Genomic DNA, 13,221 nt, shown 5'->3' with positions numbered 1-13,221 from the left:
ATATTCCATCAATTTATGTTAAGGTTAGTGGATGATTATGGTCATAACAATTGTACATTTTCTTCTTCAATACCATCATCCCACTACTACTACCCATTTATCACCACTATTTATTATATAATTATCCACTAATTCACATTACAATGATGGATATAAAACGGGCATCATTCTACTTATCTTATATATTTGTATAGATTATGTGGAAACCTTCTAAGATTATATCTAACTACAAAATATTTCATGCAATTATATTTTCTAAATTATAGTTATAATTACAAATATATTCCCTGTTTAAAAGCAAAATTTCACGAGTATGCCTTAAAAATAAATTATATGAACAGACGTTTAAGGAGTCTATTGTAATTATAATTAGTTAGAGAATATAGACATATTTTTTTTTAAAATTTTACAAAGTTGGGTGGAGTACAAGACAACTTTGTACTTTCTATATATATTTATATTCTAGAAATTTAGACCCGTGAACCTATGTTTGTCCATTTTGCCCCTACTCCAAAACCCTAAAACAACTTTGTACAAGAATTTAACAATTTTGTTTTTTTTTTTTTTTAGAAAAGAAATGGTGTAGGGATAAATTTTATTTTATTCCCCAACATTTGATTTCAACTTCAAAATAGTCCTTATCCTTTTAAATAATACCCAATTATAAGTTTTTTTTTATTAAACATAGTTATATTTTTTTAAAAAAAATTATATGCAAGGTATGAAATTGCAATTGAAAATGAAAAGTTAGGGATTAAAATATTTTTTTGTAAAAAATAAAAAAAATTATAAGAGTAAAGTAGAAAATTCACCCATTAAAAAAATTAATTTGAAACGAGTTGAAAAGACAAGGACTAAATTCAAATAAATTTTACCCAAAGAGGTAGAGTCAAAATAGTCAAATCCGTATAAATGTAGTCTGAGTCTGACCATAATTAACAACAGTTAATAGTACAAATACGGATGTACAGTGTACTCTCCCATGTGACATTCCTTATTACCAACCAATTTCACACACACACAAAACTCTGTTGCTATGTAGGACCTATCTCCCCACTGCCTTTACTCTCTCTCTCTCTTGTTCTTTTTGTCTTCTCTCTCTATATCTAACTGGTGTATCTATCCGCAAGAAACAAGACTCATCAAAAATCACACATGATCAAGACTCTGATGAATAGTGTGACCCAATCCCTGTCCCAAAATTTAAAGAGAACCACCCCAATAAAAGGAACGGGAGCAATCCCTCAATACAAACAGCTACATATGCACACACACACACACAACAGAAATACCACATCAAGAACGTCATCCATACTAGAAAAAGGACAACAAAATTTTGGTGTTAGCTGAGATTGCAAAGGCCCGTTGTTCTTGTTTTTCAATCTCTCTTCTCTCTCTCTCTCTTTCATTACATGTATGTACATACACAACAATTATTATATATACATATGGCTTTTATTACTATACCAACCACAGTAGGGACAGCGTAAAGCTAACAGCCCCCACCTCCATCACCGCATTTTGGGCCCATTCTTTCCACACACACACAGAATTCAGAATTTCCCGTTTCCACATTACTGTTACAGATATTTTGTTAGTTTTGATGCATAAATTAACCATCTAATACAACCCAACTCCACCTACCTTTGCCTTTGCGTTTTCTCTTATTTGTAAACAGCAATTTCATCTCCCTCTCTTCTCTCTCTCTCTCTCTCTCTGTCTCAATCAATCAAACAAGAGTCCTCTAAAAAGTCCATTTAGCCCAGCCATATTAAAGTGAGCATTAGCTTGTGGTGAAATATGATCAAATATCCATACATCTTCATTTATTAAGTTCCTCGACATTTTCAAGAAACGAAAACACCTTTTGGATTTCTCGACTTTCCAGAATATTGTATTCATTTCTTCTCATTTTCTTCTTTTCTCTAACAGAGTGCTTTTTCATTCTGGCAATTTGGTGTGGCTGGTGTCTTGTAATGGGGTTTACACTCGGTGCTCCAAGACAGTTTTTAGCGTAAAACCTGGCTTCTTTCTTCAGGCATTGGAGTGAAAGGTTCAATCTTGAGCTGGGTTTTGTGTATCTGGTGGAGATTTCTGGGACTGGAAGCTGGATAGTTAGAGCTGTTTATGTGCATTGACGGAGGGTTAAATCTTGATTAGTTTACTATGAGTAGAAGAGTTCTGATTTTCTGCAAAGACTGTTGGCTTTTTTAAGCCATTGCTGCTGTTGTTCTTCATTTCAAGACTTACCCTAAGTGGGTTTTTCTGTATGAATTGAAGAATTTATTTTTGCCTCAAAGTATTGGCCTTTAAGCCCATCCAGTTTCGTTGAATGCAGTAGAAACTTGAGGTGGGATTGTTTGTGGGATTCAAAAAAGTTGGGATTTTTTGCTGGATTTTTCTTAGTGGAAGGTGATGAATACAGGAGGCAGGCTTGTTGCTGGTTCTCACAATAGAAATGAGTTTGTGCTCATTAATGCTGATGAAACCGAAAAGGTAAGCTTCCAAATCGCTCTCATGTTGGTTCTAGTTTCAGGTTTCTTAGTTTTTGCTTTTCCTTGTTCCTGTCTTCTTTATCTGGCATTCTGACTACCAATATAAGTACTGTAGATAAACTGTGGAGTACTTCCTTGTTCATTATTTTGATTTATCTAATTAAGGAGTTGTATTTGATATCTCTGCTTATGGCTAGAGTTTTAGGGTTGAGATTGTCAAATTCGATGTTTGTTTATTTATATTATATATATTTGTTGATATATTAACTTAAATGGTTTCCTTGATTTTTATGCATGAAGTCTGTGATGAAATTATCATCATCTTATTTCTATATGATGGAGAACAAAATCCACATTGTTTGTTGTATGACTCGTGGTTGAGAAGCTAATGGAAATGAGACTCGTGATGTTTTGTTATTCTCTAGATCAAGTCTGTTCAAGAACTAAGTGGACAAACATGCCAAATTTGTGGGGATGAAGTGGAGATAACTGTGGATGGGGAACTCTTTGTTGCATGCAACGAATGCGCTTTCCCTGTCTGTAGAATTTGCTATGAGTATGAGAGGAAGGAGGGAAGTCAAGCTTGTCCTCAGTGCAAAACCAGATACAAGCGCATCAAAGGTGAGTTTGACAGTGTTCTTAATTGTATAAAAATGCTCATGGTTAAACACCCGAGACTTTGGTTTGCTGGGTGAATGTATTGAAAGATGCATCTATATTGCAGGTAGTCCTAGAGTAGAGGGTGACGAGGAAGAAGATGAAATTGACGATTTAGAACATGAGTTTGATTATGGAAACATTGAGGCTTCCAGCTTCACACAAGGTATAGGTGCAATACCCTCTGGCCGTGGTGGTCATGCTGGTTCAATTGGATCGGCCACAAGCTCAAAGAATGATTCTTCGCAAGGTCTTGAATTCCCTCTCTTGACGTATGGTGAAGAGGTAAGACAAGAATTATCCTTCTCCCTCTCTCTCTCCCACTTGCGCACTTGTTAACTCTTTGTGATGTGTGTATCTTTTTGCCGCATAGTCTCTAACTTCCTTGTCTTCTGATTATTTCTAGGATGTTCAGATTTCTTATGACCAACATGCTATCATAGTACCTCCATTTGCCAGTCAAGGGAATGGGATTCATCAGATTCTTGCTGGGACATCAGCACCTTGTATGCTGTTTCTGTGGCAGCTCTGTCTTTTAGACTGTTTTCTAATTTGAACACAGCTTTTAATAGGTGTACTTTGATGTACAGTGCAACCCCGATCTATGGTTCCTGAGAAAGACATTGCATTATATGGCTATGGAAGTATTGCATGGAAGGAACGGATGGAGGAGTGGAGAAAAAGGCAAAATGACAAACTTCAAGTGGTCAAGCATCAAGGGGATAATGATGGTGAACTGGACCCTGATTTGCCAATGTAAGTGATGGCCTCCATAATGATCTGTAAATGGCTTTCTAAAGAAAGGAGCTTGCTTCACATGGTCATGACATGACATGACCATATTTAATCTCACAATGGAAATCATAAGTCAAGTTGCTCGTAACTTGACATCAAATGTCTCTTATACTTCAATCACAGTTCCAAAATTCTTGATGTGGCACAATGCTTTGTTGTTGAGGACCGGAGTGCACAGTAGTAGTTGTAGTAAATTTAAGTCACGGAAACCTGATTATGATGCGGTAGAATTAGTTCTTTTAGGAAAAAAGTTAACGGGAATGCTAGTATTCTGCTCTCAACAGAAATTTTTAACTGGATTAGATGTAAATAACATCAAACAAAAGATACAAAACAATAAATGGATATGAACATGCTCAGTGGACTAAGTAAACTAATGAGCTATTGGAAATAAACCTAATCTCATAAATTAATGTAGTAAGGAGACTAACTTACACATAAATAAGAGCAACTGCTTGGTATTGAACGACACATGATCGTTTGCCACCATCGGGAAGATACTTTTATATGAGATTGTGACTTCATTTGGTGTGTATTCCTGGAATTTACCCTATGGTTGATAACTTTTATGCTCATAAATTGTGGTATAAGCTTTAAGATGTTTGTAGAAGACTTCTTTTCATGCCAAAACTTTATGATCGTATCGAGTTGCCTGCGTGTAGTTGTATTTTGTGTTTCTGTTTCACAATCTGAATGGTATGTGGCACTAGCTTTTCTTTTCTTTTCTATGATTTCCAGCTCATTTGTCTCTTTTCAAATCCTGGTAGGATGGATGAAGGGAGGCAACCACTGTCAAGGAAATTACCCATATCTTCAAGCAAGATAAGCCCATACAGATTGATAATTATACTCCGTCTTGTGGTTCTTGGCTTCTTTTTTCACTATAGGATTCTCCATCCAGTTCCCAATGCATATGGCTTGTGGATGACATCAGTTATTTGTGAAATATGGTTTGCTGTATCATGGATACTCGATCAGTTTCCAAAATGGTATCCGATTGAGCGAGAAACATACCTTGATCGGCTTTCCCTTAGGTATATTGCCTTTTAATCTCTTTTCTGAAACTTGTAAATGGTGATTAGCTGGACTCAAGCCACTCTACCAGTTTAATTTGTGAATCTTATGTTCATCAGAACCATCTTTCTCTCTCTCTCTCTCTCTCGCTCGCTCGCTCTCTGTGGATCAAAATGTCAATTCTCTGTACTACTCCATATCCATGGATTCACACCTTGAAAAAAAAAAAGAGTTTATTGTAGTCACTTGCTTTGAATTTTTGACCGTCTATGAGATATAGTTCAAGTCATTTACTGACTATTCAATGACTCTTAGTGTTGCTTTCACGTTTTAGGTATGAAAGAGAAGGAAAGCCATCTGAATTGGCAGAGGTAGACATCTTTGTCAGTACAGTTGATCCCATGAAAGAACCTCCATTGATTACTGCAAACACAGTTCTCTCCATCCTTGCCGTGGATTATCCAGTTGACAAAGTCTCATGCTATGTGTCAGATGATGGTGCAGCCATGCTTACTTTTGAAGCACTTTCAGAGACATCTGAATTTGCTCGAAAATGGGTTCCATTCTGTAAGAAGTTCAACATTGAACCTCGAGCTCCAGAATGGTATTTTTTGCAGAAAATGGACTATTTGAAAAACAAATTTCATCCGGCATTCGTGAGGGAAAGGCGTGAAATGAAGGTCTGTATCATGTATTCTGATTTCTTCGGATATACAAAAACCCACAAAAAGAACATATTATGTGCAGAAGAAAGATTGGGAGATAACCTATATGTCGCAAATTGCCTTTGGCTGCGAGTTATTAATATTTTTGTTTGCTGGGTTACAGAGAGAATATGATGAGTTCAAAGTTCGGGTCAACCGTTTGGTGGCCATGGCACAAAAGGTTCCTGAGGATGGCTGGACAATGCAGGATGGAACCCCCTGGCCAGGAAACAATGTTAGGGACCACCCTGGTATGATCCAGGTTAGTCATACTTCTCTTGATGATTGCATGCAATTTGTCCAATTAAGCTTGTAGTGTAGTCCCATTTGGATAACTGTAGTTTCTTACCATCTTTCTAGTTCATTCGGTTCTGATTTCCCGAGTTGTGAAAACAGGTATTCCTAGGTCATGATGGTCTTCGTGATGTTGATGGAAATGAACTGCCTCGCCTGGTTTATGTTTCCCGTGAAAAGAGACCCGGCTTTGAGCACCACAAGAAAGCTGGAGCGATGAATGCTCTGGTAAGTATTGATTGGACAGTATATTCCCTTGAAAGTCCTTCCTGTCACCCCCCCAACCCCGCCTTCCTTAGGGCCTCCATTTGAATTCAACTTCACTTTAGCTCATTATATATTATCTGCAAAATGTTAAGGTCCGGGTTTCTGCTGTTCTGTCGAATGCTCCGTATCTTCTGAATGTCGACTGTGATCACTACATAAACAACAGCAAGGCGCTGAGAGAAGCTATGTGTTTCATGATGGATCCTACTTCAGGGAAGAAAGTATGCTACGTGCAGTTCCCACAAAGATTTGATGGGATCGATCGTCATGATCGATACTCTAACCGTAACGTTGTGTTTTTTGATGTATGTGTGGTTTCATTTCACATTTGCTGGTTTTATCTCCTCATCGTTGTGCAGGAAATGACATCTTTAACTTTAAACAGATCAATATGAAGGGTTTGGATGGTCTTCAAGGACCTATATATGTTGGAACTGGATGTGTCTTTAGAAGGCAAGCTCTCTACGGATATGATGCTCCGGCTAGGAAGAAGCCACCTAGCAAGACCTGTAACTGCTGGCCAAAATGGTGCTGTTTGTGTTGTGGTTCTAGAAAGAAGAAAGGAGAAAAAACAAAGAAAGATAAGAAAAAGAAGTCAAAGCACAGAGAGGCCTCCAAGCAGATACATGCTCTTGAAACCATTGAAGAAGGAATAGAAAAAGGTAAAACTTTTGTTTGAGAAAACCAAAAATTTACTGTCTTTACACCAAAGAAAGAAACAAGAGTAAGCAAAAACACCCTTAACATCTGACTGAGATCAGTTACATTTCTTCATTTGCAGAGACAAATATTGTCAGCTCACCTCCTGTCTCCCAAGAGAAACTCGAGAAGAGGTTTGGGCAGTCGCCCGTATTTGTGGCTTCAACCCTACAAGAAAATGGTGGCATTCCTGACAAAGTGAGTTTAACATCACCCTTGAAAGAGGCCATGCATCTTATCAGCTGTGGTTATGAAGACAAGACCGAATGGGGAAAGGAGGTAAACCAGCTGTTTGGTCGTGTGCTTTACATTACTTTAATCTATGATTTTTCTAGCCACCTTCTAAAAGTTTGAGTGCTAAACCAGGTTGGCTGGATATATGGCTCCGTCACAGAAGATATATTGACGGGGTTCAAAATGCACTGCCACGGCTGGCGGTCCGTTTATTGCATACCTAAGAGGCCTGCATTTAAGGGATCAGCTCCTATTAACCTCTCAGATCGTCTTCATCAGGTTCTTCGTTGGGCTCTTGGATCAGTGGAGATTTTTCTAAGCAAACATTGCCCAATCTGGTATGGGTATGGAGGTGGATTGAAGTGGTTGGAACGATTTTCTTATATAAATTCTGTTGTATATCCCTGGACTTCCATTCCATTGCTCGTATACTGTACATTGCCTGCTATCTGCCTGCTAACTGGGAAATTTATTGTCCCTGAGGTATGTGATACCATAGCATTATTGAACGTCACTTTTTGTTTCTAAAGGCTTTACCTAATAATGCATCATCCAAATTCACAACTGACAGATTAGTAATTATGCAAGCATCATATTCATGGCCCTTTTCATCTCCATTGCCGCAACCGGTATCCTTGAAATGCAATGGGGTGGTGTCGGAATTGACGACTGGTGGAGGAACGAACAATTCTGGGTTATTGGAGGTGTTTCCTCACACCTCTTTGCTCTCCTCCAAGGACTACTCAAGGTTCTTGCCGGTGTCAGCACAAGTTTCACAGTTACCTCAAAAGGAGGCGACGATGGAGAATTTTCCGAGCTATATGTCATCAAGTGGACAACGTTGTTGATTCCCCCAACGACATTGCTCATAATAAACATCGTTGGGGTCGTGGTTGGCATTGCAGATGCTGTTAATAACGGGTACGATTCTTGGGGTCCATTGTTTGGTAAACTATTCTTTGCCATTTGGGTCATCATGCACCTCTACCCATTCCTCAAGGGTTTGACAGGGAAGCAAGACAGAGTGCCAACCGTAATTGTGATCTGGTCGATTCTACTTGCATCCATCATGACCCTTGTATGGGTACGAGTCAACCCGTTTGTTTCCAGAGACGGTCCAATACTCGAAATCTGCGGCCTCGACTGTGATGATTAATATTATTTGCCAGACATTTTTCTGGAAACATTTTTGCTCTCATTGGATGTCCCTAAGGTAGGAAGAACATAAACATTACTCCACCACAAGAGCTTTGTAGATAGGTAGCCGCCGGAACTGACTCATTGATGCTTGTCTGAATTTGGTTCCTTCAATTCTTTTGTTGGTAAAATTTGTTTAGCGTTTCTCGGAAGAGAGTAGTTTGAGTAGGACCCTTTTTGTATGTCCTTACAACTTACATTTGAAGATCAAGGAAGATCAAACTACCATGGCAGAGTGGTAAAAGAGTAACTTTAGATTTCAAATAATTATATATTAGAGATGGATTGTAAATCCACAATGATAACTCAACAAATTAGTCTTAAATGAGTATTTGAAATTATTGGTTTCAAATCTATTAATCCAAACAAGGAATAACAGTCTTTCTGCTATTTCCAAACATTGTATGACTATGAATATTGTATTGTTGGTTTGAATATGATTATGAATATTGTATTGTTGTTTGAAAATTTATCAATAATTTTGAGGTGATAAATTATATGATCCTTAAAGAGAGGCCCGGATTGTCCACTTCACTTTATTCTTATTGTATTTTTTATTTGAAAAAAGGATGAAGTGGATGAAAATTTTGAAAAGTTATAAAAAAAATTGTCTATTTAGTTTATAAAAGTATTTCAAAAAAACTAGAAAATAAGTAAGTTATAATTCATAATCCTTGAAGGATTACAAGAATTGTTAACACATTGAAGGGGTTAAAATAAATCTCTAAAATTATTAAAATAAAAAATATTCCTTGAGGGAAGCAGGTACGTAAAGATTTATTTGCTGAGGGGGATGCTTGCTTAGGGGCAAAGCTTATTCCGTGAAGGATGCTTGCTTGGGAGCAGGGTTTATTTTCTAACAGGGTGCCCCTCTAGTGAAGGATTTTTTTTTTTTTTTTAATGGGGATGCCTGGTTCCACCACAAGGGCTAAGCGGGCAGGAACCAATATCGCCATCTGCTCCTGAATGGCCACTGTAACTACTTATTGAATTGCGCCAAGCAAGGCTAAGGAAAGTTCGCCTGATGTAGTGTCCGAGGAGGTGCTTCGCCTTGGAGGGTCAACCAATGGATCCATTACCTGAGGGGACCATTGGAGCGGGCAAAACTGGGGCTGGCCCTCCTACTGGTGCTAGGGATGCTCCCGCAACAACCTGCAAGGCTTTGGATCCTGATATCGAATTTGGGCTAATTGAGTGAAAGCTCTTTAGAAAAAGGACCTGTTAAACAACACATTTGCACTCTGATGATTAAGTTAGTCCTGGATTTAAGAATAAATAAATATAAAGATCGATTATAACGACAAATTGTGAGAGAAATAAGAACTTCGTAAGCAAGACACAAATTTTAGAATAACAGAGTAGCAGTGAGAGAGTTTTTCGAAGGTGGAAGGGGGAATCTGCTAATGGGTACCCTCCATATTTATAGAGGAGGAAACCCTCTTCGCAGGGACTCTATGGAGCTGCGTGTCTGGCAAGGAAGGCAGGATTATGATGGATAAGGTCGTACCTTATCCGCTCCTTGAGCAGTAAGTCTTTGGATGAGGAAGGGCCCCTTATTCGTGAAGACTCTTGCCTCGCAAGGAGTCCTCTTCAGGTGAGGAGTCCAGTTTTTTTAGGGCACCTTCCATCCCTCGGGCTGAGCTCACCAGGCCTTCGTACTGGGCTTCCTTTTTGGGCCAACCTTTGATGAGGCAGGCTTTATCCTTGGACAGACTCTGGTGTGGGGGGCTCCCTCTTGGGCTGAGTCTAGTGGGCTTCCCTCTTAGGTTGAGCCTATTGGGTTTCCCTTTTGGGCCGAACCATGTTGCAGGGTGCTTCCTTATTGGGCTAATCCCAGCAACCCTGAGCGAGCCGACTTTCTCCTGGGCTGGCAGACCTGACTCAGGTTTAACATTTCTTCTTGGACCAATCGTTTTTGGGCCATACCCATCAATAATAATAAAAATTAACTCGAGTTCGTCAGATCGAACTAGAGCTCATCAGGTAAGATTCGAGCTCGAGCTTGAGCTCGAATTATGAGAGCTCGTTGAGCTCAAGCTCGTGCCAAATCACTCAAAGTCAAGCTCGAGCTCGCTCATTTACACTCGTATGGGGGACCAGCTGGGACAACGATGCGAGGACACGTGGTAGGCAAAGAATAGGAGACAAAAACGCATCGTATACAGCTGTGTTTGGAGTTCCAGCTTTTGAAGAAATGGCAAGGAGGTTCACATACTCATTGATAGTGCAGCACCCACTATTTTATTGATGAGAAAGTGGTGGGAGTCACGGGATGCAAGGTAGAGCACACCACACATATGGAGGTGAGAGTAGCAGATGGCAGTAAGGTGTTGAGCAGCCTTCACTACCCTAAACTATGTAATGAGATACAAGGGCATCAATTCTCTCATCCAGTCAAAGTTTTGAAGTTATAGGGATGTGGTTTTGTTTTGGGTTGTGATTGGCTTAGTGCTAATAATCCTATGAAGCTGGATTTTCATCAATAGCAAGTCACCATTAATCAATTAGGGAAGGAGGTAATTCTAAAGGCTCTTCCTAACAAGACAGACCCTAGGGCTAATTCAGCTTATTCACTAAGCAAACTTTTGAGAAAAGAAGCTTATGAGTTTGATGGTCAGTTGTTTTCAATTAGCAAAAAGGAGAACCAGGAAGAAAAGGACCCAAACATACTTGCCATACTCCAGCAATTTGAAGATACTTATCAAGAACCTCACACTTTACACCCTAAGAGAGCTATTGAACATAGCATTGATCTCATACCTGATGTTATACCCAAGAAGCAACATCTTTATAGGTATGCTTATGGGTAGAAAACTGAGTTTGAGATATAGTTAGAGGTCTATTGGAGAGTGGTCACTAGAGGTAGCCAAAGCTCTTTTGCATCACCAGTTTTGTTAGTGAAAAAGAAAGATGGAGAATGGAGACTATGCGTTGACTACAGGTATCTCAATAAACTTATTGTCAAACACAATTTCCCTATACCTGTTATAGATGAAATGTTCGATTAGTTGCATGGCTCCAAGTATTTCTCAAAAATAGATTTGAGGTATGGTTTCTTCCAAATTAGAATGAAAAAGGAGGATATACCAAAAACTAGCTTATCACCCACATTGGGTCACTATGAATTTCTGGTTATGCCTTTTGGATTGTGTAATGCAACTTCTACTTTTCAAGCACTCATGAATCAAGTGTTTGAGCCTTAACTCAAGAAATTTGCATTGGTCTTCTTTGATGATATATTGATATATAAAGGATTGGGGGACACATTTACAGCACTTGAGGAAGGTACTTGAATTACTGAGGAAACACAAATTTTATGCTAAAATGAGTAAATGTTCCTTTGCTCAGCTGCAAGTAGAATATCTCGGCACATAATCAAAGAAAGAGGGATAGCACTACTGTCAAATCCTAGGGGATATTACAGAAAGTTTATAAAAAGGGAATAGGAGTTGTGCTCATGCAAGGGGATAGGCCTATTGCTTACCTCGATAACACCCTAGCAGCCAAGAACATGGGTTTGTCTGCTTATGAAAAGGAATTCCTTACATTGTTCCTTGTTGTCACTAAGTGGAGGCACTACGTACAAGAGAACTATCAGAACTGACCAAAGGAGTTTAAAACATATACTTGATCAAAGGGTTGACTCCATGCTGCATGACAAATGGATGACAAAATTATTAGGCCTCAATTATGAAGTTCAATACAAAAAAGGGAATGAGAACAGAGTTGTTGATGCACTGTCCGGAATGGATCATGACAGAGTTGAGACTCAGTCCAATATCACCACTTCTCAGGTACCCTTATGGGTGTAGGAATTGCAAAGTAGCTATGAGGAACACTTTGTTCCAGACCATCATCCAAGCTAAAGTTGTAGATACTCAGTCTTATCCAGATTATAGCTACAATTCAAGCATGCTAAAGAGGGGAGACAAAATATGTGTGGGTGGTCATGAAGACATCAGGAAAAAAAATTATCCAATCCTTACATTATTCAGCTCTTGGAGGACATTTTGGGATGAATGGAACTTATCAAATGGTCAAATCTCTTTTTTATTAGCCTACACTGAAGGAGGAGGTTCAAACTTGGGTGAAGGAGTGTGATGTTTGCCAAAGGTCAAAACATGATAATAACCCTTATCCTAGTTTGTTGCAGCCACTACCAATCCCATTTCAGGCTTCGTCATATATATCCATGGACTTTGTTGAAGGATTGCCTAACTTAGAAGGGAAAGATACTATCCTGGTGGTTGTGGATCGCTGACAAAGTATTCTCACTTTTTACCCCTCAAACATCCGTACACTACAATCTCTGTTGCTAAGGTGTTGTTTGATAATATTTACAAATTGCATGGCCTCCCTATCAGCATTGTCACAGACAGAGATGAGATATTCACTAAGAAATTCTGAACGGAGTTATTTTCTTTGTCTGGTGTGTCATTGAATATGTCCTCAGCTTACCATCCACAAAGTGATGGGCAAATAGAACGGGGTTAATCAATGTTTGTAGAATTACTTGAGGTGTATGTTTCATCAAAAACCAAAAAGTTGGGCACAATGGTTGACCCTTGTTGAGTTCTGATTCAACACGTTTTCATTCTGGGTTAAAGGCTACCCCCTTCCAAGCCTTGTCTGGATATCCCCCACATCAACTGTCCATTGGCCCTTACTTAGAACCACCATAGTGACGTAGAGGAGCTGATGCAAGAGAGATCAAGCTGATTTAGCTGCTAAAGGAGAACTTACATCTTGCCCAAAAGAGGATGAAGCTTTACATAGACAAGAAGAGATTTGAGAGGGTGTTTGAAGTAGGAGATGAGGTGTTCCTAGAGCTGCAGCCTTACAAAAAAACCACCACAGCTCTTATG

General features: G+C 39.0%; 1 protein-coding gene across 1 annotated transcript; it reads left to right on the top strand.

Moving 5' to 3' along the window:
• Positions 1–1,649: 1,649 nt before the first annotated feature.
• LOC105179039 (cellulose synthase A catalytic subunit 5 [UDP-forming]-like) lies at positions 1,650–8,606 on the top strand. The gene is made up of 14 exons (XM_088877017.1): positions 1,650–2,496; positions 2,921–3,116; positions 3,220–3,437; positions 3,559–3,658; positions 3,743–3,908; positions 4,715–4,981; positions 5,296–5,641; positions 5,790–5,927; positions 6,062–6,187; positions 6,319–6,531; positions 6,612–6,888; positions 7,008–7,204; positions 7,292–7,642; positions 7,731–8,606. The coding sequence occupies exons 1-14, from the start codon at positions 2,416–2,418 to the stop codon at positions 8,313–8,315; spliced, it is 3,261 nt and encodes a 1,086-aa protein (XP_088733143.1). The 5' UTR covers positions 1,650–2,415; the 3' UTR covers positions 8,316–8,606.
• Positions 8,607–13,221: the final 4,615 nt, after the last annotated feature.

This window comes from Sesamum indicum, linkage group LG13, assembly GCF_026168435.1.
Source record: "Sesamum indicum cultivar Baizhima isolate 11 linkage group LG13, ASM2616843v1, whole genome shotgun sequence".
Lineage (NCBI taxonomy): Eukaryota > Viridiplantae > Streptophyta > Magnoliopsida > Lamiales > Pedaliaceae > Sesamum > Sesamum indicum.
The sequence above is the reverse complement of the archived record's forward strand: the minus strand, read 5'-3'. Positions and strand labels throughout refer to the sequence as shown.

What these genes read in the sequence shown, in the direction of transcription:
- LOC105179039 (XM_088877017.1), top strand. Translation starts at nt 2,416, where the DNA reads ATGAATACAGGAGGCAGGCTTGTTGCTGGTTCTCACAATAGAAATGAG. An exon ending in CTTGATCGGCTTTCCCTTAG is followed by an intron (nt 4,982 to 5,295) that starts GTATATTGCCTT and finishes TTCACGTTTTAG; the next exon opens with GTATGAAAGAGAAGGAAAGC. An exon ending in GGAAATTTATTGTCCCTGAG is followed by an intron (nt 7,643 to 7,730) that starts GTATGTGATACC and finishes CACAACTGACAG; the next exon opens with ATTAGTAATTATGCAAGCAT.